Source organism: Phyllopteryx taeniolatus, chromosome 1 (assembly GCF_024500385.1).
Source record: "Phyllopteryx taeniolatus isolate TA_2022b chromosome 1, UOR_Ptae_1.2, whole genome shotgun sequence".
In the NCBI taxonomy this organism is placed as follows: domain Eukaryota; kingdom Metazoa; phylum Chordata; class Actinopteri; order Syngnathiformes; family Syngnathidae; genus Phyllopteryx; species Phyllopteryx taeniolatus.
In genome coordinates, this window is record NC_084502.1 from 1051027 (window position 1) to 1076332 (window position 25306).

The 25306-nt window shown below is 41.0% G+C and overlaps 2 protein-coding genes across 3 annotated transcripts; both read right to left on the reverse strand.

Annotated features, from left to right (window-relative positions):
- Positions 1 to 705: 705 nt before the first annotated feature.
- On the reverse strand, positions 706 to 5383 carry LOC133482065 (microtubule-associated protein RP/EB family member 1-like). Its single transcript, XM_061781694.1, has 7 exons — positions 5224 to 5383; positions 3779 to 3920; positions 3030 to 3175; positions 2724 to 2925; positions 2528 to 2637; positions 2278 to 2430; positions 706 to 1684 (listed from the first exon to the last, which is right to left on the reverse strand). The coding sequence occupies exons 2-7, from the start codon at positions 3897 to 3899 to the stop codon at positions 1640 to 1642; spliced, it is 777 nt and encodes a 258-aa protein (XP_061637678.1). The 5' UTR covers positions 3900 to 3920; positions 5224 to 5383; the 3' UTR covers positions 706 to 1639.
- Positions 5384 to 5959: 576 nt separating this feature from the next.
- On the reverse strand, positions 5960 to 24389 carry LOC133482113 (DNA (cytosine-5)-methyltransferase 3C-like). 2 transcript variants are annotated; one of them, XM_061781829.1, is made up of 17 exons: positions 23646 to 24388; positions 19256 to 19421; positions 17960 to 18022; positions 17474 to 17593; positions 15379 to 15723; positions 14073 to 14117; positions 13900 to 13979; positions 12474 to 12586; positions 12217 to 12400; positions 11205 to 11289; positions 10519 to 10664; positions 9380 to 9470; positions 9139 to 9287; positions 8978 to 9063; positions 7797 to 7866; positions 7491 to 7612; positions 5960 to 6967 (listed from the first exon to the last, which is right to left on the reverse strand). In XM_061781829.1, exons 1-17 carry the CDS (start codon positions 23646 to 23648, stop codon positions 6772 to 6774), a joined length of 2064 nt encoding a protein of 687 aa, XP_061637813.1. In that variant the 5' UTR covers positions 23649 to 24388; the 3' UTR covers positions 5960 to 6771. The 2 variants fall into 2 exon arrangements, with proteins under 2 accessions (XP_061637813.1, XP_061637905.1); XM_061781921.1 differs by lacking the exon at positions 17960 to 18022 and having other exon boundaries at positions 23646 to 24389.
- Between the last annotated feature and the right edge of the window lie 917 nt (positions 24390 to 25306).

Sequence of the window (25306 nt, forward strand, 5' to 3'; positions counted from 1 at the left end):
AAAAAGTTTTCACTTCATTTCAAAAAACACCTTACCTTTGTCATACAAATGTACAGAAAATGCCCTTCTGACAGCTACTTCTGTTTGACCCACTTTTGTATCCGCTTTGTCCATATTTGTCCCACCCTTTCCTCTGATTGGCAGCCTCCGTGAAGAAGACCCACTTTTGAGTACACGTTTATGTTGACGGCGCTGGCTCGGGAGCAGAGAGGTAGGCGGAGATCTTCGCGAGTGACATAGTCAGCTTGAGAAATTCCAATGACCTGATTTCAGGCCTCTCGGCAGAAAAACCTCTGGAACTCAGGAATGCGTGGACCATTTGAATTCAGATTTCACATTTACTGAAGTACCATAGACAACATTACATCCCAAATTTTAGGAAAAAAAATGGTTCAGTAAAGTATGGGACCTTAAGTACTATTTGTCTTCATATTCAGATGTTTCCTGGTTAAACAAGTTCAGATATACAGTACTAAAAAAAAAAAAGGGGGGGGCAGGAGTGGGACCCGCGATACGCTTCACGTCAACAATACTTCCTTGACACCAATTGACACCATTAGCTTTGGGACATTTGGGAATAGTGAACCGTGAATACACAAGGGATCACTTTTACTTTGGTTCGCCAAGTATCACGCAATGCATCAAGTTAAGACTGTTGAGTCAGTTTCCCCGTTCCAAGAAAACAACAACATGGAATGAAAAACATTGATTTCAAAACAGTCTGTTTATTAGGTAGAAGGCAAAAGAACACGCAGGCACCGTCTGATTGTGTGCAACATTCACTCAGTTAAAGGCCGTCAAAGCACGAGGCTGCTTCTTGTCTCGAGGATTTGGCAGGACCGGCCGATCCAAGCGTTTAAAACTTTTGCGCCTTTTCATTACCCAATCGCTGAATGGCGGGCACCCGAAGAATAATCTCAAAAGATACAAACATCTTTACACACGTAGTACAATGACCACACAACACTGAACCTGGTTGGACTCATCGCGATCAGATGAAATCACTCCATCACATTATGACTTTTGAGTACAAGTGTCGACCAAACCGAGAGTCTCACGCATATGCCAAAGGGGAATGGTGCTTCCAAAAGAACACAACAGAATTTGCTGAGAGTAAAAATCCAATCAAATATGGCCGGCGTGGTGTGAAACAGTTGGCTTCTTTCGAAATAACTGGACCAGTTGGGAATGTCAAAACGAGAGAGAGAGAGAGAGAGAGAGAGAGAGAGAGAGAGAGAGAGAGAGAGAGAGAGAGAGAGAGAGAGAGAGAGAGAGAGAGAGAGAGAGCGAGAGGCACACGGTGGCTGCGGCTGCCTAACTGGATGAAAATGACAGAAAAACAACTGGGGCAACCCAGTTCTGAGTCGGAACGTCGGAGGACGTCGTCGAGATTGGATTATTAGAAATGTACAGTACATACAAGTAAACACGCAGAACATTTTCTTACACTCAAGTGCGATACAAACATCAGTTACTTCCTGGCGTGGAGGAAGAGAATTTTGTTGCCAGAGGAGTTGCGAGTCCGGCGCCGGCAGCGGAGGTCCGCTCATGCAGGACTCGAGCGAGGACGCCGAGGATCGTTCACGACATCCACGTTTGACGGGGGGGAGGGGAAAAAACTGCTTCCGGTCTCCCGGTGCTAAAACTCCTCCGGCTCGTCGGCATCCGGGATCTCGAAGCCCTCCTGGAGATATAAGAAAAGAGAAAACATAAAACACCTATGGTCCATCTTGAAAGGTACTCAAAACAATAATTATAAAAAGTAGTATATTGGGCTTTTGGGTGAAATTTCAGGATGAAGCTATAATTTACAGGTAAACTCCAATTTGACCCTCTAAACTTTTTTTTCAAAAAAAATATATATATATATATTCAATGGTATGTCAATTATGCACAGATATTTGCTATTTGGAATCATTCATTTCAATGGGAAAAGATGATTTGAGATACGATTGTTTTGGGTTACAAGCGTGGTCACAGAATGAATTCAATTCGTATTGCAAAGCACCACTGTACACATAAAAACGATCACTTAAAATAAAAATGTTTAAAATCCATCATATAGTGGAGGCGTGAACAATGAATTCCGCTATAGCGGGAAAACACATTTTTGTCTTACATTAGATGAAATATCCTCCTATTCCTCCTCAATGCTACTCGTTGTTGTTCTTTTATTTTGTGGTTGTTTCTGTGCAAAGTATAATATACATGTAAAACATGTGCTCCTGTAGTGAATAATCTGTCTATCTAGCTACTTCTCTATATAATAAGACTTACGTCTGTGGCGTAGAGGATTTCCACAATCCTCTGCAGCGCGGGATCGCCCTGGCCTTCGTTCTCCTGGCAAATCAGCTCAATGTTCCGCAGCTTCCCGAAGTAAAAGTCTCTCTCCTTCTCGATGTCCTGAACGGTACACCTCAGGTCCTCCAGCTGAGCAGCAGTACACAAGCCCAACCTCAGTCACAGACCCACAAACACATGCACGCCTAACACTGACATATTTGTTTTTTTTGTTTTGTTTTTTTACTTCTGAGAGGACCTCCGCCCCGTCCTTGTTGGCGGCGGCACCCGCTGACTTCCTGGCGGCGACGGACACCACCTTGGGAGCGACCGTGGCAACTGGCGGCCTCTGAGCGGCTGAAGAGAACAGCGAGAAACGTGATTGATGGTGAGCGACGAGAAGGCAAAAAGCTCCTAGCGTCTTTGACGAGCGGTGCGCCGACCACGATTGATGGCCTTCTTCGGGGTCTTGTTAAGCGCAGACGTGGCGGCGTTGGCCGTAGGCGGCAAGTCCTGGCCCTTCCTGGCCTCCACTGGGTCGTACCCGATCTCGGAGTAGTTGGCGTCGAAGAACTTCTTGAACCACTGGACAAACTCAAAGTTGTCTTGGAACTTGCCCTTCACCAGCTTGTCCACTGGAATGATCTGGAACGGGAACATTTCTACAGCACGCCTTTGCACAAATATTGACCGTACCGAGTAGATGGCGCACTGGCAACCGTCTGGGCTGCTTGGAAGGCGTCACTCACTTTGTCGATGCTCATCTTTTTGAAGGCAATCTGGAGGAGCTTGAAGTTGTGGATGTATTCGTGCTCCAGCTTGGCGCCGAATTTCACTCTCTTCAAAGGCAGAGAGCCCGGGAACAACATGTCCATGAACTGACAGTAGGCAGCACCTACACACACACACACACACAAAAATAATAATAATAAATAAAAAACTATAAAAACAAGTCGCCTCAATACAATATCGTTTGCAGATTGCAAATGCCTTGGGTTTTATCTGTCTCACACCACAATCAAGTCCCACACTATGGACAGGTTTTTTTCACCGACAGGATTAAACAAAAAACTTTATTGGCCTTCACATATGTGCTACGTCACAAGACACGTGACAGGGCTAAAAATAAAGTAGCTTTCGGATGTAAACATATGTGACGGCAGCACAGGAAGTCCCCCCCCCCCCCCCCCCGTAAACAAGACTGTGTTGACTAATGTCTTATTTCACGACCGACGAATTTGACTTATATTGGGCTTGAAGTTGTTTTCATGTAATTTAAATAGCTATATCTTGACATTTTGGGTACGATGTTGTTTTTATTTAAATGGTAAAAGTCATGAGGTAAGAAAGAAATAAGAAATAGAGGACAGGTCAATTTGTCTATGTTTTCATCCTTTTTTCTGTTTGTTTTTAGCGATCGGAAAAATTACTCGACCGTGAGCTTTTTGATCCGTTGCACCCCTACAGTACGACGACGAACGCTTTCAACGTGTCTCACCCGAACACAACATCTCGATCTTGGTGAGGTTCATCTGCAGAGAGTCGTTGATCCACACGAGCATATCGTGGCGACTCAAGTTGTCGCTGGTCACTGAGGTGGAGTAGACGTTCACAGCCATTGTCGGTCCGTAAGCAGATCCCTGCAGGGTAGAGTCACATTCAAAATAAGGACTCCAAAAACTTAACTGTTTATCTTTCTTATTTTTAAAGGTCACAAAGCAACACAATGATTTATTTTTATTTTTTTAAAGTAAGATGAGGCAATTTACATGCGCTAACGTATTGCCGAGGTATCGGATCGGGACTCTGTATCGGCAGATCTTCAAAATCAAGCTGCTATATAACTGTACAATTGCATAGGCGGGGTACACCCAGCAATCACAGGGCACATAGACCTTTAGATGAACAACCATTCACACCGACATTGACACTTAAAGGACAGCTTAAGAGTCTCAAATGACCCTAAAATTCATGTTTTTAGAATATGCGCAAACCAAAGCAAGGCGGCGAAAACGTGCAAACTTCACTTCAAGAAGGTCAGCGCTGAGATTCAAACCCCTAACCCTCAAAAATGTGAGACAGAGGTGATAGCCACTTGGTCACCGTGGCCAATATCTGGCCAAAACTGACTTTTGGTGCCAAAAAAATAGGTACAATTGTTTACATACCCTGGCAGAATTTGTAAGATTTTAACCTTTTAAAGAAAACAAGTAGTCGGGAAAAAAATTGATTTTAACTTTAATGGGAATCAAATTAAACTCATAATTCATATAACAAATTGTCAATATTTCCCAAATATTGCCAGTGTGTGTGTCAACATGTGGGCACAACCGTATATCGGCCACCTCTCGTTGACAATACTCAAGAAGTCAGTACATTTAGAACACAAACAACTACTACTATGCAATGCAACAAAACAGGAGCTCGAGTACACACGATTGAGTCCCACACATTGACGTCACGTTTACGCTAAGCGCGCCCTCGCCAATAAATGCCCAGTGCTTGTTGTTATTATATTATTAATAGCTAGCAGGACAAACGTGCCACTGGTGTTTATAGCTGCATAATTGCGAATGTGAAAACTAAAAAGTGAAAGGGAAGGATTTCGATTGCGTTATTGACACAAGAGGGCCGCCCGCGGTTGCTAGCCGGTTAGCTCGGCTAAGCTAACTCCCCCCCCTCGAGACGACGTTTCCCCGCCCGATACTTTCGACACTATGCCCGGGACGAACTCACAGGCTCGGAATTCATCTCCAGCCGCTAAAACCAGCCGTTATGCGTTTAATACGTGTGTGAGTGGGGAGTTGTTACGTTTGTTTTGCTGTTTCTGTAGAAGAAATGGGAAGTGAAACTGACGCAGGGGTTTTCGCCCCCTCAAGCCGGCCGCTGTCGGCTTCAACGGCGGCTTGACAGCAGACTAACGGCCGCCGATGAAGAACCCACCTCGATGTCCAAAGCTCTTATTTGTTCTGTTCTTTGTGCTGTGAGCGGTTGGGTCCAACACAAGTCCACCGGTAGCGGAAGAAAAAAAATCTAGCCCCTTTTTTCCCTTCCTTTATTTCTACTATTACTTCTTCTTTAGTTGTAACGTCACCGGTTGACTCAGCATGATTGCGCGTTACCGCCACCTAGTGCCGTGGAGGGCCACACAAAACTAAGGGAACGAACACAGATCAAGGATTAAATACAAAACAAAAAAGTAATTTTTTTTTAAGTCAATAATCTACGAAAACTACTCACATCAGCAGCATCACTTTCATTGTGTTTTAGATTAATTTCAATAGGTTAATTTTTGTTGTTGTTCCAAAGTCTTGATTCGTCCTTTTACATTTGTGCTTTATTTTAATTTCAAGATGTCCCATTTCTTTGGCGTCTGTTGGGGATCAGATCAATCTGCAGACTCGACTCTTACAGGATTTTTCCAAACACAAAAGGGGAAAACATAGAATACAAATATTTAAAAAAGACATCCGCACAAACAAAATATCCCAATTGAAAAATGACACAATCCCATTACTTTTATATACATCAATGTTTAATATTAGGCTTTTATACAATATTTGTGGAAATACATTGTACCAAGCACATTTTCTGTAAACAGCAACAAAACCATTTTCTACATTCAGCATTACTAACATCAAATATTTTAAATAAAAATTAAGGGTTTGAGGTCCAACATTTCATGACATTGAATGTTTAAATGAGTAAAAAAAAAAACACAACAATAGCACAAAGGACAAAAGTAAACCAACAACCGAATGGCTACGACATCCGCCTTCTTTGGGGGCCAATCCAGAGTCCTGACCTCAACACGCTTGAAATTCTGTGGCATGACCAGACATCCCAGGAATATTTCTCATTTGAAAAAGTGTACTCAAGAGGAATAGTTTCAAATTCCTCTCGACGGTTGTGCACATCTAATTTGAAGGTTATTGCTCCCAAAGGAGGCTCAAGCACTTATTAAATCCAAAAGTTCATATACTTGAACCACCCTTGCACGATGTAAACTTGTTCAATATTAGTTCAAGTAGGCTGTCAGATAGATTTGCGATATTACAGTATACTTTTCACAGGGGGTCCCCAAAAATGTACTCACTCGTTGACTGGCAATTACTCCTATATTTCTTATTAACTGAAGTGTTTTGAATGAGTAAAAATGAAATAAGGGGGGGGGACAAATCACATTTTATGACCACTTTATGCAGAAATCCAGGTCATTCCAAAGGGTTCACATACTTTCCCTTATACCTATATGTGTATATAAATATATATTTCTGTATAAAAACATTACTTCTTCCCTGAGTTAGAACATTTAAAAACTTACAAAAGCTGTTGACAGTTGACTTTAGTCAATGGTTACACTCTTTTAGACCTATCAGCAAGTTCATATTAACAAAATTGCATTTAAAAAGACTTGAACCAACATGGTTCCTTTAAAAAAAAAATAATAATAATATAATAATAATAAAAAACAAACATGGTTCGCTCGCTCTAGCCGAGCTGCTGCGCGTACGCTGTCACAGCGGCTGGGCTGGAGGGGGTGAGCTCCTCGCAGGCAAAGTAGTCCTTGAGCGGGGCGAAGAGGTGTCGGACGACGGGAACGCTCCACGCCTTACCCAGCACCTTCTGCCTCTGCAGTCGGTTCATGTTCCTCACGTCCGTGTAATGTTTGGGAAAGCCAAAGATCCTGGGCAGAGGGTCATAAGTCACGGAGAAATTTACTCTGAATGGTGTCCGCAAAAAGCAGAGGGAAAAAATAAATAAATAAATAAATAAATCAAATCGTAATCTTATGAGAATAGTTCTTTTTGACAAAAAAAAAGTTAATACAAGATTAAAGTGGTATTTCTTCACGAAAAAAAGGTAGAATAATATAAGACTGTAGTAGAAAATGGATAGAAGTGATAATTTTCCATGCAAAAAAAAAAGTCATTATGATAGAAAGTTTAATTTCCATGAGAATATAGTTTTCGTGAGAACAAATTCCTATTCTCTTTTGGGGGGGAAAAAAATTGCTAATTTACGAGATTTAATATTTTTTTCAAGACCAAATTCATAATGTTGCAAGTATAAAGTCATATTTTTCAAGCAAAAAAGGTGCAAGATTGAAATGTTCAAATTGTAATTTTTCAAGACAAAAAAAAAATAAAAAATTGTAATATTGTGAGATTAAAGACAAAAAAAGAAACACACACAAACAGAGTTTGTACTTTTCAAGTTCGGTGATCCAGAGGTTGTCTTCTTTGCCTTGATGGAGGACTGGAAGTAGCGAGACGTTTTTTCCCTGCTTCAGCGAGTTTGGGTTTGTGGTGATGGTTCTCACTTTGGTGACCTGGAATGGTTCCCAAAATAAGTCATAAGTTTGACTTATGACTTGCACACATGTGACTTACTCCCATCTCTGCCATGTGCCGCCCATCTACAAAGTTTTCTACAGTTACTCTTGTAACAACACAACTGACAGAACAAAGCCGCTTGCGTATTATTCAAGCAGTTTGGCGTGTGCAGTCACTGACCCTGGCTTCCCTGCCGACCTCCAAACAGTCCTGCAGATTCAACTTGTCACTCTGCCAGGCTGTGATGGGCCTAAAGGGGACAAAACAACATTCAAATGCAACTAAAGAAGATGAAATGATGCGTAGAAATGTGATGACACTCTTCCCAGTGGATTAGAACAGCACACGCCACTCATGGAAGTTGTTTTGTAAGTTTCTTCATCCCGAACATCCTTTTAAAAAATGAGATCCAGGATCAAAGCTTCGATATAAATAGTCATAATATTAAGAGAATAAATAAAATCAAATAAAGTCATTACATGATACTTGTTTTTTTCCCCCCAAGAAAATAATTGTAATATAATATTACATGGTTGAATTCACATTTTTTCCAGAGGAAAGTCATAACATTACGAGAATAAAGTTAGATTTTTTTTTAAGATAATATATAATATAATATGAATTATCCATATGTTGTTTGTATCTATCTTTTAAAAAATTTTTTTTAGAAAAGTGTCTGAATCATTTGGGGGAAAAAAATTAATTTAAAGAAAATTTATTCAGAATATTACTACATTGGCAGTACGATGGGGGACTGGTCTGCCTCACAGTTCTGAGGACCGGGGTTCAATCCCCGGCCCCGCCTGTGTGGAGTTTGCATGTTCTCCCCGTGCCTGGGTGGCTTTTCTCCGGGCACTCCGGTTTCCTCCCACATCCCAAAAACATGCACGGTAGGTTAATTGAATACTCTAATTTGCCCATAGGTGTGAATGTGAGTGCCAATGGTTGTTTGTTTCTATGTGCCCTGCGATTGGCTGATGACCGCTTCAGGGCCTACCCCACCTCTCGCCCGAAGATAGCTGGGATAGGCGCCAGCGCGCCCACAACTTGTGTGAGGATAAGCGGAACGGAAGATGAATGAATATTACTACATTGTCATTTTATTTTTCCAAGAAAAAAATAAGTTGTACTACTACAAAAATAAATTTTGATTTCCCCCCCAAAAGCTGTAATATAAGATTAAAGCTGGATGGTTTTTGAGAAATCTTACAAGAATTAAACTGTATTCATTTCCACGAATAAATTTTTTTTGCTAAAAATCTTTCTATATTACATGATAAATGCTGAATTGTTTGAGAAAAATAGTTTCAATATTACTAATATATCAAGATGTTTCCCCAACCCTACTATGTGCGAGTCACCTGCTCATTCCCGGAATGTTCCCCCAGAAGTAACGCGCTCTGTGGGCGGGGCTCACTCTGACGGCGTCCACCAGAACCGGGTTGCACTGTCAATCAAGAGAGCGGCAGTGAGCCGACGTGGGGGCGAGCGAGAGAACGGGCGACAGGCTGGGAAGAGGAACCTCGAGGAAGCGACAGATGTTGACTTTGTCATGCGTGTTCATGAAGACGACGTTCTCGAAGAGCCAGAAGAACGGCCGGTGGTCTTCTTCTTTGGGCTTGAGCATCTGCAGAATGCGGTAGAAGTCGAAGAAGAGCCTGCCCGAACCCTCTGAGGAAGGAAGCGCACGCGGTTCAGATGCCAATGATCTTGCCCGTCTCCAAAAGAAAAAAAACAATAACTGTGGTCAATCAATCACAGACCGTAGAGTCCTTTTCTGATAGGGTTCACAATGGAGAGGTCATTACAGGGGCTTCCACCAATCAGCAGGTCAAAAGGACCCCACTTCCCCAACTACAAGGCAAAAAAAAAAAAAAAAAAAAGATTTGGATATAATTGAACTCAACCTGATGTGGCTTTATTCATGTATAGCACGATTGTTGATCTATGTGAAGTTGTCACAAAACGCTGTGCACTATTGATTATTGCTGTCGACTTTCACTTCGGTCTCGTCGCGTCGACAATAATCCCTCGGGTATTGTGGGGGTTCGCTTCCCGACCACCGCCGCAATCAGTGAAATCTGAGACGCAGCCGACACATTTTTCAACTTATTTATACATATTTTAAAGCTGTATGAAACTCCCCAGATTCCTATAAACCTCTACCATACTTTTATAAACACTTCCAATTCTATTAAAAACCTTTTCAACTCTTAAACATACAGTCATGCTCAGCAGTACTGTACACTATGTACGTTTTACTTGTACTATGCATTTGAATGAAATTTTTTAATGTATTATTTTTTTTTTTTACCGTTTTAAGCTGGGAAGCATTTATTTATGTACTGTATGTATTCCAAACAATCACATCACTTTGCCCCGGGAAAGTCCACTTAACGACATGATAACAAACAATGCAAAACGCCATAGACTGGCTGAAGAATAGCATCGGTGTCTACACTGTTTGAACCAATGGATATTTGAACACAAACGCATAGACGGACAATAAATACAACACTCACAGATATATTTTCTGAATCCTCTGCAAAAAAACGACCAATATTACTGCTGCACTTACTTAGGTTGTGACATTCTTCGTGTAATTCTGAATTATACTGCCAAGGTGCAGATACCAGAAGAAGCTGCGCAGTCGAAATGAATTACGATGCACAAACTGTTTAATTCTCTAAATTGTACTTAATCATGCTATTACTCTATGTTTTTATATTATTTATAATATTAGAGGGCTACAGAATTGTTTTTGTTTTTTGGGGGAAGCTGGAACTTGCTGCTGTTCACGTTCATTTCTGTACATGTAGTATCTACTGTATATATTCAATTCCCACACTGCCGAACGATGACAAATCAACCAAAGTGTGACTATGAGTGTGTGTGCTCGTACAAATTCCTTGGTGATGTCGCGGGCGTCACCAACGTGGATTATCTTCCCATCGTGGTTGACGACCCCGACCGCGATGGAATCCTCACAAATCTCCGAGGCCACGTACGTGTGGATCTTAAAGCCGAGGTCCTTCAACACCTGGTACCCTGTGACAGGACGTGAACACGTTACGCTAGTGGCGCCGCTCACAATTCGCTGGGTGTCACTGTTAACAAGTTCACAGCACACCTGGTCTGAACCTGCTGTGCATGTGGTGTGAACGCGTCAATATCAGGCGTGAACCTGTTCACATGTTCAAAACAATGTTACGTGTGAGCTTGTCCACACGCTATTACTATTGTTGTTATTATTGAATGCATTCCTTTTTTTTTTTTTTTTTTGCATTTTAAAAGAATGATACAAAATGTAGTTTGCCGAGTGCCTCCATCTTGGAGCATGAATAGTTGAGTTTTTCCAACAGCAACTCAGGCTAGCGCTGTCCTAACTAAGCCTTGTGGCATCAAGTGATGAAGCCTCCTCGGATGAGAGGCCAAACGTCTTCTCGGACAACCAATCGATTAAATGCTCTGCGAATGAATGAGAAGATTCACAGGTAAATTCATCTCTGATACTCATACATGTCCACACACGTTCACACCAGATGTTGACGAACTGATATTGTAACGTGTGTGTGCGCGCGTGTTGACCTGTTGCGATGCCGTCAAAAAGTGAGAGAACTCGGATGGGTCTTCGTAGGTTAGTGGGGATGGACGGGTAAACGCGGTGGGGCTCCTATAGGAGGAAGAAGATCAGAGATTACGACAAAATGGAAACATGCTTTAAAAATTGCACTTTACATGTCATGAGATTATTTAATTACAAAATGTATGTAATTGTAATCAATTACATTTCTGTGGATAAAATGTGTCGTTAAATGACAGTTGCTTTTGAAAATTTCCAAGATTATAACTTTAATTCCATTTGAAAAATTGCCGCAAAAGCTCAGGTTTTTAAAAATTATTTTTAATATCACTTCCTCCTTCTTAGGTCAACGCTTGTGATTGGCTCTCTCAAGTCATGTGCCATTCTGTTAGTTGCAAACATGAAATTTTTCCAAATATGGCCTCCAAGCGGCACCTTGTTGCACCTTTTAGTTTGAGGTTTTGAGAAGGTTAGACATTTGTCATTAGGTCAACATGGTATGGTGGTCTTACACCTAGTGTACACATAATGCGACAAAAAATTTTATTTTACATTTCATCATGTTTTGTTATTAGTTTATTATTTGTGTCAAGAAAAAAAATTCCAAAATAATGATCTATGGTGTACACTTTGTAGAGGAAACCTCCATGAGTTCTGGTAATGCATTCATTCAACGTTAAGAAAAGTAATCAAAAAGTAATCAAATGTAATTATAGTAACATTGTGAACGTCATTGAAATAGTTACGCTGCTATTCCCTTTTCAACAGCGTAACTTGTAATTGTGACCAAGTGCATTTCCAAAGCTATCTTCCCAACACTGTGGATACATCTACAATGTAGAGTATTCGCATCATGTTTCGGGATGCACCAATACCGGCATCGGTGCTTGTAAAAAATGCTCCGATACTACCAGCCTGACATACGCCATCCAAATAGGAGGCACGTCAGCCGTGCGCGTGTGGAGGGGACTGCAAAATCGTTGACGCTAAAAACAAAGGGCTAAAGTGACGACTCACAAACTCCATAGCGCTGTTGTTGGCAAAAAACTGCTGGACACGAATGCTCCAGTCCTCTCTGGGAAGGAGGGCGCGGTGGGCTCGGTGGTCCTGACAGAGGTAGCAAATCCACGGGTCCAGATCCTTGAGCGCGTCAAAAGTTCCACGGCCCACCAGAATGTTGAGGCAGTCGTTGCAGTAGGATCTTGGAGGGGAGACAAAATGGTTGCCGGGGAAAGTGGCCTCGAACGGCGGCCAAAGAGGACGAGCGACCGGACCTGCAGCAGCCGTCGTTACCGCACAGGATGACCTCCAGGCCGTAGCAGCAGATGGTGCAGTAGGACTGATAGCCGTCATCGTCGTAGCGATACAACGTCTCGGTGAAGTTGTCCTGCAACAAAGAATTGTGGGATTTGATCATTACATTGTGACGAGGGAGCCAGAAAAATTCAGGTTCTGACTTTCAGGGCCTTCTGAGTCCGGACTTTGCATGTTGTCCCCATGCTTGTGTTGGATCTTCATCCCACATTAACTTCACTGAATTAACTTCCATAGATTTTTTTCTGTGTGTGCCCTGACATTGGCACACGAGTTGAGCGTATACGCGAAATTACCGTCGGATTCATGACACATGCGTACTGGCCAGTTTTCTTTTCACCACTGTGCCTTTGTTAATGAATCAGAATCCATTCTAAATGACGAGCTCGTGCCCGCGAGCTCCAATCCGCATGAACCGAGTCACTACTTCCATAGAAAAGGACAATTGCGTGACGCATCAAAGCGGATGCGAGGAGGTGTACAGTTGCAAGAGCTGACCACAGAACGGCCACAACTTTCTTCATCTTCATCATATTTTCAAAAGGTTAGTATCATCGGAACGCATGCTAAACACAGAAACTGACAACATGTAATCCTGATGTCAATCATTTTTTATTCGTTCCAAAATGAAATTAGAGAATGTGGCACACAACATGCATAAGAAAAAAGAAATTAAGAGCTGAGAATGAACGAACACCGCATAAATTGTTAAAATACATAGTAAGGAATAAATATAGCATAGCAAGAGGCATTTGTCGTTGATAAAACTGATGAAATTAGCATTGGAAGGGACAGAAAATACAGTCATGCTCAAAAATATTGGCACCCATATTTTTAGCCATGACTGTATGATTTTTTTTTTTTAAAAAGAAAAGAAAAAAACACACACACTTTGTTTTTTTTCTTGACCGACATATAATCAGACCAAACCTTTCTTGTTTCAGGTCAATTTGGAGTAGCAAAATTATTTGTATTTGCTCAATACCAGAATAGTGAGAGAATTTTACGTTTTGCAGCATCACAGAAAAAAAATATATAATTCAGATCATCGCAGGGGTTTGAAAGAATAACTTACTCGGCTTTGATCTTTTTGACGGCCATTTGTCAGCTACAAATTTCGGGAAACGTTTGAGATTTGTAGTGTGTACTTGGTCGGTAGGAAAACTTTCAAGTCTGAGATAACCAAGAAATTAGAGCGCTTCAATCGCGCCGTACAGGATCGTACGTGATCGAAGCGCGTACTTGCGCAATCTGCTTGTTGAGTGACACACACACACACACACAGCCGAAACCCTTATTAGGATATGCGGCGTAGAAAACGGGTGGAAGGATGGACTTTTTGTCCATGTACAGAACAACCACGCCCACACGGTGAGACTTTCTTACTTTGCACCGCAAGCAGAGACCTCCCTTGAAGAGCGGGTGGAAGATCTCTACGTTGTCACTCCCGCAACACAAACAGAAGCCTGCGGAAGCAATGAGAGATTTCATTACACACAAGGACACCTCTGAGTCCTGAAAGGATTTCAGGATGGATTTTCTTGATTGAACGCACAAACCTTCAATGCCCAGTTTCATTTCCACAATCCTCTCAATGGTCTCCTCTGCACATACACGCACACACATGCAAAGGTTATTAGCGACAAGTAAATCAGATGACAAAAGAGACTCAATCACTCAAGTTAAAAAATGCATTAGAAGTGGGGCACCCCTTATTTTTAATTTCATATGTACTGTAATTTTAAAAAATGAATATTTTTTAAGCAAAACATTTTTTTATGAAACTATCCCACTGGGCACCATCCAATTGTCTAATTTTTATGTAATTTGTCTATTTAATAAATCATTGAAATGTAAAATCTAATTAACGTTTACTAAACTTGGAATATTAAAACTATTCAAAGCATTGTAGTTTTTTAAAATAAAAATACAGTCTGGTCAAGATAGAAGTAATTTAAGTATTATATTTTTGTAAAAATATGTATTTTTTAAATTAAAAAGAGCAAACAACAAAAATAAATTGTTTACTTTTATTCAAAAAACAAACTATTCCACTGGGTAACCTCCAACTGTGCATGTATTTAATGTTTATTATTCATATTATATTATATTTTGCTAAATACAAAATTCACAAAAGTCACAGTTTTTAAATACAAATTTGAAAAAATACATAAAATGTTATTATCCTTCTGGGGACCATATGCATGTTAAATTTTTATTTTATTTTATTTTTTTTATTAAACAAATAAATGTTTTTAAAATACTTTTGAACCATTTTTTTAAAAATATGCCCTAAAAAATCTCCTACAATACTGGATGCAGAATAAATGTACTATTAAAACTGTTCACCACAACTAGCTTTTGTCTTCCACTAAATACACTTCATAGCGTATGTATCAAAAAGTCGCTTTTGCGCGACACGATCGGTGAGGTTTTCCTTTATTGGCTTAGGATCAGAGTGGGCGCTGTTTCTAATATTGTGAAATTGATGAGAAAACAGCACTCAGGTTGAATCCAGCTTGCTCCTATGTCAAAATGAAAATGTTTGGGTGTGATTTGTACTAGTGGCACAGTGGTCGACTGGTTAGCACATCTGCCTCACAGTTCTCACAGTTCACGGGTTCAAATCCACCCTCGCCTGTGTGGAGTTTGCACGTTCTCCGGTTTCCTCCCACATAGGTTAACCGAAGACTAAATTGCCGCGTAGGTGTGCATGTGAGTGCGAATGGTTGTTTGTATATATGTGCCCTGTGATTGGCTGGCGACCAGTTCAGGGTGTACCGCACGTCTCGCCTATAGCTGGGATAAGCGGTACGGAAAATGGATGGATGGATGATTTGTAGAGTGAATGAAAAAAGAACTTACCCCGGCGCGTCTGGTCGGGCTGAGTGTAGGTGGCGCTGTTGGTCGGCGTGACCTTTTTGTACATTCTGGTCACCGTCCTCCTCTTGTGCACGTGGTCGGCCAAGTCGTTGCCATCCAATACGGCGCCGCACGGAACGTTCCCTCCCTTCGACCTCCTTCGCCCGCCTTTGTCTTTCTCAAAATCATCTCTCTCTTCCTCCTGCAAATCTGCCACTTCCGTGGTGGATTCTTTCCTGCGGCCGCGTTTCATGCATCTCTTGCGTTTCCGCTCGCTCTGCGGGACCTGGAACGCATCTATGGAGGTGGCTTCCTCCTTTGTTTCTTCGTTGTTGGATTCTGTCCCACCTTCAGGAGAAGCAACATGACAGCACCTATTAGAGCTGACTAAACCGTGCTTAGTTCATGTACATGTGACTTTTCAATTGTAGGAAGCCCAGAGAACGAGCGGTGATCACATCTGCCTCGCAGTTCTGAGGTTCCACGTTCAAACTTTGGCCTTCCTGTGTGGAGTTTGCGTGTTCTCCCCAAAATGGTGTGGGTTTTTCCTCTCACATTCCAAAAAACATGTTTCTCAGCTTGACTGAATACACTAATGCAAGGGTGTCAAACATATAGCTTGCAGGCCAAAACCGACCCACTAGGGGGTACAATCTTGCCCGCAGGATGAATTGAAAAAATAATAATAATGCAGAGAGGGAATTATTATTATTATTATGCTCATGGAGAAAATGGACTGGTAATAATTCCTAGTTCTTCATAAACGGCAGGGTCCTCGAGGGTGCATGGAGTTCGCCCAACCAGTCTACATGTGTTTTGTGGACTTGGAGAAGGCGTTCGACCGTGTCCCTCGGGGAGTCCTGTGGAGGGTGCTTCGGGAGTATGGGGTACCGAACCCCCTGATACGGGCAGTTCGGTCCCTGTACGACCGGAGTCAGAGTTTGGTCTGCATATCCGGCAGTAAGCAGGACTCGTTTGCGGTGAGGGTTGGATGAATGGGTGATTTTAGTGGTCTGGACCCTCTGACATCAAACACCAAAACTACACCATGACACCCCTGTTCGAAGGTCTTCGTAGATTCTCAGTCATGCAGGTTCCGGTAATCCGCAAATGCTGAATCAAGGCAACTGGACAGCTCTTCTTCGTTGAGACATTTCACCTTTAACCCAAAAGGTTTCTTCAGTTCTCAATTTTTGCTGTGTAGTCCCTCTATTTATGCCCAAGTGGGTGTTTTCTAGAGAAGCCATCTCTAAACAGAGGAGGAGGGTCGAGGCATCACCTATCGTCCGCCTTCAACAACGTCCTGACCCCTCTCCCCCCAAGGGTCGCCTCATTCAACGGGAAAAGTTGCCCTAACAAACCGTTTTGCCACAAGATGAGTGAACGACTGACTGGTATGCAGGACAGTCGTTTCACTAACCACATTGGGCAACAAAGACAACACCTTGTTGCTGACCACCCCCAGGGAACACGGTGCAGCGGAGCCCTGCTACTGGCGGGCAATAGGGACCGCGAAACGTTTTTTTTCTGAGAGAACAAAAACTGAAACCCATAAATTCAAGTATACGCGGGAATAAACCACCGAGTATTTTTGGGGTTGCTTCCACTAAAATTAAGAACAAAAAGACGAAAAAACTAAAAATCTCATTTTAAATTTTTTTTTTTTTTTTTATTTTATTTTTTTTTTTAAATCTGCGGATAGGTGAATCCGCAGGTGCCGAGCCTCGAGTATGCAGGGGTCTATTGTACACCCGCTGAGGCATAAATAGAGGGACTCCCCGCCGGAAATTTTGAACTGAAAAGCCTTTTGGATTAAACTTCAACAAACAAGAACAGTCCAATTGCTTTGATTCAACCTTTGTGGAATACGCAAATTTGTCCTAAAGTGTGAAGGTGAGCATGAATTCTTGCTTGTCTATCTGTGCCACCAGTCCAGGTGTATGTTTCACATGAACATTGTCTAGCATCCAAAGTTAATATGAAAATTAGCGTTATCATCGTTAATATCCCGCATGGTCTGTTTTGGTCGAAATTTCAGCTTTAAGCTAGAGCCTGTGGGCTCTGTAAGTCCAGACAAGAGCTCAAAGCATGCTTGTACCGTTCCCACAGGCCACAGCGTCGGCGGATATGTTGAAGTCGTGCTCGTCATCGGCTTTCTCATCTTCACTGCCTAGCACGTATACAAACTCCGCCAGAGAGTCATTTGCAGCTGGAACGCCTGCAAGCACAGACAAATGAGCTGCAGTACCACTCTTGACCTCTAGATGATGCTACTCATAAAACTAAAAAGTCATACAGTTGACACACCACAGACAAGACCCCAAAATTTGAATGAATACAAAAAAATTATATATAATATATATAATATCCTGCTTCCCCCAGTGAAATCTTTGCAGATGCTTGCTTTTGCTGGGATTCTGCAAGTTGAAGACACCTGTCTCTTATCAAAACCTCTAGCTTCCCCCCCCTTGGTCGTCATGGTTACAAAAGTCATACTTGCAAGTAGCCCGCAAGGATGGGATGAGCAGTGGCTCATTTGCATGAGAGTAAAACAATAACAACTATTAGGTATACTTGGTCTTACTTTCTGATTGGAAACATTCCCCAATCCGAAACTTTATCACCTCTTCTGTGATGTCAATCACATCTGACAAAAAAATCAAATTAAAACAAATGTAAAATAAAAAACAGACAATGTTAGTTTGAATAATACTATGGAGTATTAGTGCCACACTGGAACAATAATAAATAGTATGGGGGGGGGGGGGGAGGGGGAAGCACAATATTACGACGGAAAAAAAGAAAACATTAAATAAATAAAAATTCGACGTTAAATTAAGATATATTTTTCAATCGAAAAAAGGTTTAATACTGTGACAGACACTTTTTCTAAAATAAAATATCTTAATATTAGTTGTATTTTGTAGGTTGTATTTTTTCCCCCAAAAAAATGTGTTACTATAACAAGATTAAAGTCATTTTTCAGGAAAAAAACCTATTGTCATATGTTATCAAGTAAAAAAAAATAAAGAATGTATCAATTAATCTTATAAAATCGAAGTCATGTTTTCTGGGGGAAAAAAGTCTGACTATTAAGAGGCAAATTTAATTACGGGATTTTTTTTTTCTTCTACAAAGTCTTAATATGACATGCTTTAAGAGTAGAAAAAAGGTTTACCATTCCAAGAGTCAAAATATTTTTCCATACAACGTTATAGTTTTTAAATTAATATTACATGATTAAAGTCAGACTGCTAAATTAAACTGGTATTTTATTGTAAATCTTAATATTAGATTTTTTTTTTATTATTTGAGAGAAAGTCTTAATATTACAATTTTAAAGTAGTATTTTTCCACAAGAAAAATATGATTAAAGACTTTTTTCTGGGGGAAAAAAGTAATTTTATGAGCTCAACGTCGGACGTTATACGGCAAAAATCTTAATTTCACTAGATTAAAGTTGTAAATTTTCTCTTAAAAATGTCTTCTTATTACGAGATGGAAGTAATTTTTCTGGAGTACAAATCTGAATATTAAGGTATCAAACTTTGTTTACAAGCAAAAATCTTGCAACAAAGTTATATTCCTGTGGGAAAAAAGACGACTATTATCATTTCCTTTTGAAACGCCGCCCCCAGAAATTTTGAAATGTTTTTGTTGAAATATGAATGATTTTGTTTTTATCTTAACACATTTCCCCCCCCCCCCCCCCCCCCCCAAAAAAAGGTATTCTTAAGATTACAACTCATTTCCTGAAAAACTGTACCTTATTTTCCCAAAACTATTACTTTTGCCTAGTAGCAAAATTATTTGTTTGCGTTCCAGTGGGGCCCTCTAACTCCTCGGAATAGCTTCATGAATACATTTTAAAAAATCCCACCAGATGAACGGTCGGTGTAACCTGAGGAGTCCGAATCACACAAGTCCCAAATAGCGTCTTCATGCTCATTTTGCTTGGTCTTGACCGGCAGTTTGTGTGTTGGAGGTGACGTTTTGGATGTTTCTTCTTTTTGACTGCCTGACAGAGTCCAGGCGTTTATTAAAACCTGCAACAGAAAAACAACAGGCCCCCGCCGCCATGTTTTCATTTCAAACGTCTTTAGCAGCGTTTCCCGACCTTCATTGAGCTAAGGCACATACCGATTATACAACCCCAAATCCAATGAAGTTGGGACGTTGTGTTGAACATCAATAAAAACAGAATACAATGATTTGCAAATCATGTTCAACCTATATTTAATTGAATACACTACAAAGACAAGATATTTAATGTTCAAACTGATAAACTTGATTGCTTTTAGCAAATAATCATTAACTTGGAATTTTATGGCTGCAACAAGTTCCAAAAAATCTGGGACAGGTGGCAAAAAAGAGTGAGAAAGTTGAGGAATGCTGATCAAACACGTGTTTGGAACATCCCACAGGTGAACAGGCTCATTGGGAACAGGTGGGTGCCATGATTGGCTAGAAAAGGAGCTTCCCTGAATTGCTCAGTCGTTCACAAGCAAAGATGGGGCGAGGTTCACCTCTTTGTGAACAAGTGCGTGAGAAAATAGTCCAACGGTTTAAGGACAATGTTCCTCAACGTAAAATTGCAAGTAATTTAGGGATTTCATCATCTACGGTCCATAATATCATCAAAAGGTTCAGAGAATCTGGAGAAATCACTGCATGTAAGCGGCAAGGCCCAAAACCAACATTGAATGCCCGTGACCTTCGATCCCTCAGGCGGCACTGCATCAAAAACCGACATCGATGCGTAAAGGATATCACTACATGGGCTCAGGAACACCTCAGAAAACCAATGTCAGTAAATACAGTTCAGCGCTACATCCGTAAGAGCAACTTGAAACTCTACTATGCAACGCAAAAGCCATTTATCAACAACTCCCAGAAACGCTGCCGGCTTCTCTGGGCCCGAGCTCATCTAAGATGGACTGACGCAAAGTGGGAAAGTGTTCTGTGCTCCGACGAGTCCACATTTCAAATTGTTTTGGGAAATTGTGGATGTCGTGTCCTCCGGGCCAAAGAGGAAAAGAACCATCCGGACTGTTATGGACGCAAAGGTCAAAAGCCAGCATCTGTGATGGTATAGGCCTGTCTTAGTGCCAATGGTATGGGTAACTTACACATCTGTGAAAACAAATAAAATCTGAAATTAAGTTGTGTGTAATGTGAAATGACACAGGGAAACAGTATTGAAGACACCGAGTGGTATTTATTGAATACTTTGTACAAAAGCCTTTGTTTGCAATGACAGCTTCAAGACGCCTCCTGTATGGAGAAACTAGTCGCGTGCATTGCTCTGGTGGGATTTTGGCACATTCCTCCACACAAGCACTCTTCAAATCTTGAAGGTTCCGTGGGCTTCTTTTATGGACCTTGAGTTTCAGTTCTTTCCATAGATTTTCCATTGGACTCAAGTCAGGTGATTGGCTGGGCCATTCTAGCAGCTTAATTTTATTTTCATTTTTTTTAAACCAATTCAGAGTTTCCTCGGCAGTATGTTTTGGCTCATTATCCTGCTGAAATGTCCACCCTCGTTTTATTGTCATCATCCTCGTAGATGGCAGCAGATTTTTGTCAAGAAAGTAGATTTGCCCATTCATCCTTCTTTCAATAATGTGAAGTTTACCAGTACTATTTGCTAAAAATCAGTCCCACACCATCATGTTCCCACCTCAGAACTTGACTGTTGCTATGATGTTTTTAGGGTGATGTGCAGTGCCATTTTTCCTCCCAACGTGGTGTGCATTATGGCATCTAAACAGTTTAATTCTGCTCTCATATATTCAGACTATATTCTCCCAATATTTACCTGGCTTGTCCAAATGTTGTTCAGCAAACTTTAAACGAGCTTTGAATCTCTTTTTTTTTTTTTTTTTTTCCAGCAATGGGGTCTTGCGTGGTTGAGCGTGCATACAGTCCATGGCGGCGGAGTACATTACTCACTGTTTTCCTTGTGACAATAATATCTGCTAATTCCAGGTCTTTTTGAAGCTCTCCAGGTGGTTCTCGGCTCTTGGACAACTCTTCTGGTTATTCTTTGCACTCCTCTGTCAGAAATCTTACGAGGAGCACCTCTGATCAAGGCAAACTTATGGTGGTACGATTGGCTCTCCACTTGCCTATTATGGCCCCAACCGTGCTCACTGGAATATTCAGACGCATAGATGTGCGCCTGTAACTAATGCCATCGTTATGCTTTGCAACAATTATTTTGCGATGGTCTTGAGACAGGTCTTTGCTCTTCCCCATCATGATATGTGTCTTGACTCACACCTTGACCTTTTTGTAGGCCATCAATTAGGACTCAACCAGCTGATATTCATTTGCACTGACAAGGAGCTGGATTGCTGTTTGATTATTGATCGATTTTAGGTGTTGTCTTGGCTTTCCATGCCTTTTTTCACCTCCCTTCCTTCATGTGTTCAATACTTTTTCCCTGTGTCATTTCACATTATTACACACAATTTAATTTCTGAGCTTATTTGTTCAACTTTCTTTGTATGTATGGATTACCTGGGTTGTTCTCAACATCTGGTGAAATTTTCAGGTCAATCACACCTTTGGAAGTATATTTAGTGAGAAAAATGGTGACGTGTTAAATACTTATTTCAGTCGCTGTACATATATTTATTTGCGTATTTATTTATCTTTGTACACATACGCACACACATACTGTCAACCTTCACCGGTTTCGTATTCACCATTCGCAAGTTTTCTGTAGAGGAATTAAACCTATTTTGCGTATTTTCAAAAATATTTATATTTTTTTCCTCTCTTTTTTTTTTGTTTACAAAATACTAATGACATAACGACAAACTAGCACAAAGACAATCAAAAAGAGAGAAAGTATTTTTTTCGTACAGAAGCTAACCACAGCCAGCTAACGTGCTCGCTTTTTCAATTTGACGCTCTATATATATATATATATATATATATATATATAAACACGAGTTACGCCAGCGCGCTGTAGCAGCCCAGCTAAGGAACATGCCTACGTGGCGGCCATGTTGGGGAGGTCGACCTTCCCATTGAATACAATGCATGGACATTGAAATTAAGTCGTAACTTGGTCAATTTTCAACCGATTTCATGAGTTTTACTTTTCTGTCAACACCAAAGTGTATGTTATCAATATACAACAATTGGGGGAAAAAAGACACCCAAAAAATACTTTTAGATGTGATCGGTTACTCTCCCAGTTCCCTTGTTGTAATTGTATGGCGTTGGACGCAACCGTACGCAGCACAATGTGCCGGCATCCTTTTTCTTTCGGTTTTATTGCAGTACGCAAACGTAGAATGCGCTGACGACTTTGACTAGTTTAACGTCGTCGTCGGCACGGACCTCAAAAGGGGCGTGCCGTATATACCTATACGTAAAATATGTTTGGCGTTGTCAAACCGCAATGCATCATGGGATAGTTAGCAAGGCGCGAAGACACCATCCGGGCATTTCAACGTTCGTTCCAAAATAAGCACTTAACAAGAATGAATACATGTCTGTAAAATAAGTTAAGAAAACGTTATCCTTAGATCATTCATAACTTTCAATAAAGGAAAGCACAAGTCCGCACTGCATATTGTTTTCTCGGAACTAGAGAAAGCTGATACCGGAAGTGAGGGTCTCTTGACCAATCATATTAGCGCGGGCAGCATTGTAACCAATAGAATCAATAAGATTCACGCTTCTTCTGTAAACTGATTCGGGGTCAGGTTACGTTCGGGTTTTCATTCGGTGTGAAAGTACTCGATCTGAACCCAGGTCAGCTGACCGCAGATATTGGTCCACGCCGAAGCACAACATGGCGAAAAGCACACGAGTGAAAACAATACAGTTTCGATCTAATCAATGCCGCGAAACAAATTTAAGAAATACTTAATTCTGACAGATGAAGTGGAGAACCAGCACACGAGACGCTTAACACCGAAACGTGGCACTTTCGCTCCTGAAATCGGATGTAAACAAACGTTCCAAATGATTTGATCAACAATACGAGTAAATTGTAGAATATCAATTAAATACGCTACATTAATGGCGTAAAAATATCGCGAGCCATTTATTGAAATAGAGTCACGCCCATCCTCGTGAAATTTACCTTTGGAATAAAGTTACACAGTTACGCAACACAAAAGCAATTAAGAACGTGCCAATACTGTGGTTTATTTAGCTTAACCGTTGTTTTGTAGTGCACTACATGGAATGAGGTGGCGACATGATCAAGTTTGAAGCAATATTAAGAAAATAAATGTGAGTGAACTCACCATGGCCGCTTCCCTTCGTGTGGTCTCTGGACATTTAAACCAGCACAAAGATGAGGGCCCCCGGGGGCCCCCTCCCCTCAAACAACGAGACCACCCCTCGACCCGCAGTAACCCTATTCACCCCTTTTTGCGCCATTTCCAGAATTTCTACGGAAACGTAACTTATAGTTTCGTTATAAAATGTCATAAATACCGTAACTATGTAGGGAAGTTGTCCAAAAGACGACGTACCTCAGCAAAAAGCTCGCGATAACAATGCTACGCTAGCAGCGGCTAGCTACTAAGTTGCTAACAGCATGTTTACATGCTCCGTAGTTGCAAGAAAAAGTATGAGAACCTTTGAAATTGCATGGATCTCTCTATAACACAAAATATGATCTGATATTTATCAAAATCACAAGAATATAGAGACAAGTTTATAATCTCACACAATTATATTTGTATGACTGAACATAACATTTAAACATAGTGCAGGGTGGAAAAAAGCTGATTCAAGTTGGTCCCATATGTGCAACATAAGTCAGTCTCGAATCTTAACCTTCAAGTTTCAAGCAAGTAACTGTGGCAAAAACCAAGACAGTTGCATCCCTTTTACATTTTAGTCGTCAAAAGTGCAGGAATAAGTCACGCGCAATCCTGCTCAGCCACAACATGAAGTTGCAAGAAGAACTACAGCAACCCTTTGGAAGCACCTGGTTTTCTGGCCCTCAAATCTCATCTGATTGTCATCAAAGTCACAACAGTGGGAAAACGCAGTGTGTTGAGTCCAATAACCAACCACACACACAAAAAAATTATTGTCTATGTTACTATGTTTTTATAGGACACATCATGTAGACCCGAGGTGTCAAACTCAGGGCCTGGGGGGCCAGATGCGGCCCACCACCTCATTTTATGTGGCCCGCGAAAGCAAATCATGCTCGTCAACTTCCGTGATTTTTGCTCAAATCTCTACCCAAATTCCAAATTGTTATAATAATAAACAATAATGTTGGGATATTGCATTTTTCTATTACCAAACCATTCTTCTGCAGTAACTTAAACAATACTTGAACAAACTATTATCCTATCATGATTTCAAAACTAGTTATCCCTGAATTTGTTGTGTAATGGTAATAATGTTTTGGTGATGATTAAACATTTATATGGTCTGACTGTTCTAACGCCCCTCTGAGGGAAATGATAACTACATTCACAGACAAGCATGTGAATCTTTGGATTTCACAAGTGGTTCATTGAGCCTTCCTTGGAGTAATAACCTCAATCAAATGTTTCCTATAGTTGCGGATCAGACCTCCGCAACGGTCAGAAGGGATTTTGGACCATACCTCTTTACAAAACTCTTGCAGTTCAGCTATATTCTTGGGATGTCTGCTGTGAATCGCTTGCTTGAAATAATGCCGTGGGGTCTCAATCAGGTTTAGGTTATGGCCCATCCAACTTCTTCACCACTAGGATCCATCCATCCATCCATCCATCCAGCCATCCATCAATCGTGCCGGCTAATTCCCAATCCTTTAAAAAAAAAAAAAAATTCTTATTTTTCCCAGACCAAATAGCCACTAGTGAATAGTTTCTCGAAACCTTGAAAAATTATAAATCGTCCTACACTCCGAGTGATTCCTCTATCACCTTAGGTCCCAGACCAAACATCTACACGG

Coding starts and splice junctions, on each gene's coding strand:
- LOC133482065 (XM_061781694.1), bottom strand. CDS start 3,899: ATGGCTGTGAACGTCTACTCCACCTCAGTGACCAGCGACAACTTGAGT. Junction 2,638..2,723: donor GAAGAAGGCCATCAATCGTG/GTCGGCGCACCG, acceptor TGTTCTCTTCAG/CCGCTCAGAGGCCGCCAGTT. Junction 2,431..2,527: donor GGGCGGAGGTCCTCTCAGAA/GTAAAAAAACAA, acceptor ACTGCTGCTCAG/CTGGAGGACCTGAGGTGTAC.
- LOC133482113 (XM_061781829.1), bottom strand. Junction 13,980..14,072: donor AATGAAACTGGGCATTGAAG/GTTTGTGCGTTC, acceptor TTGCTTCCGCAG/GCTTCTGTTTGTGTTGCGGG. Junction 9,288..9,379: donor TATCAGAAAAGGACTCTACG/GTCTGTGATTGA, acceptor TTCCTTCCTCAG/AGGGTTCGGGCAGGCTCTTC.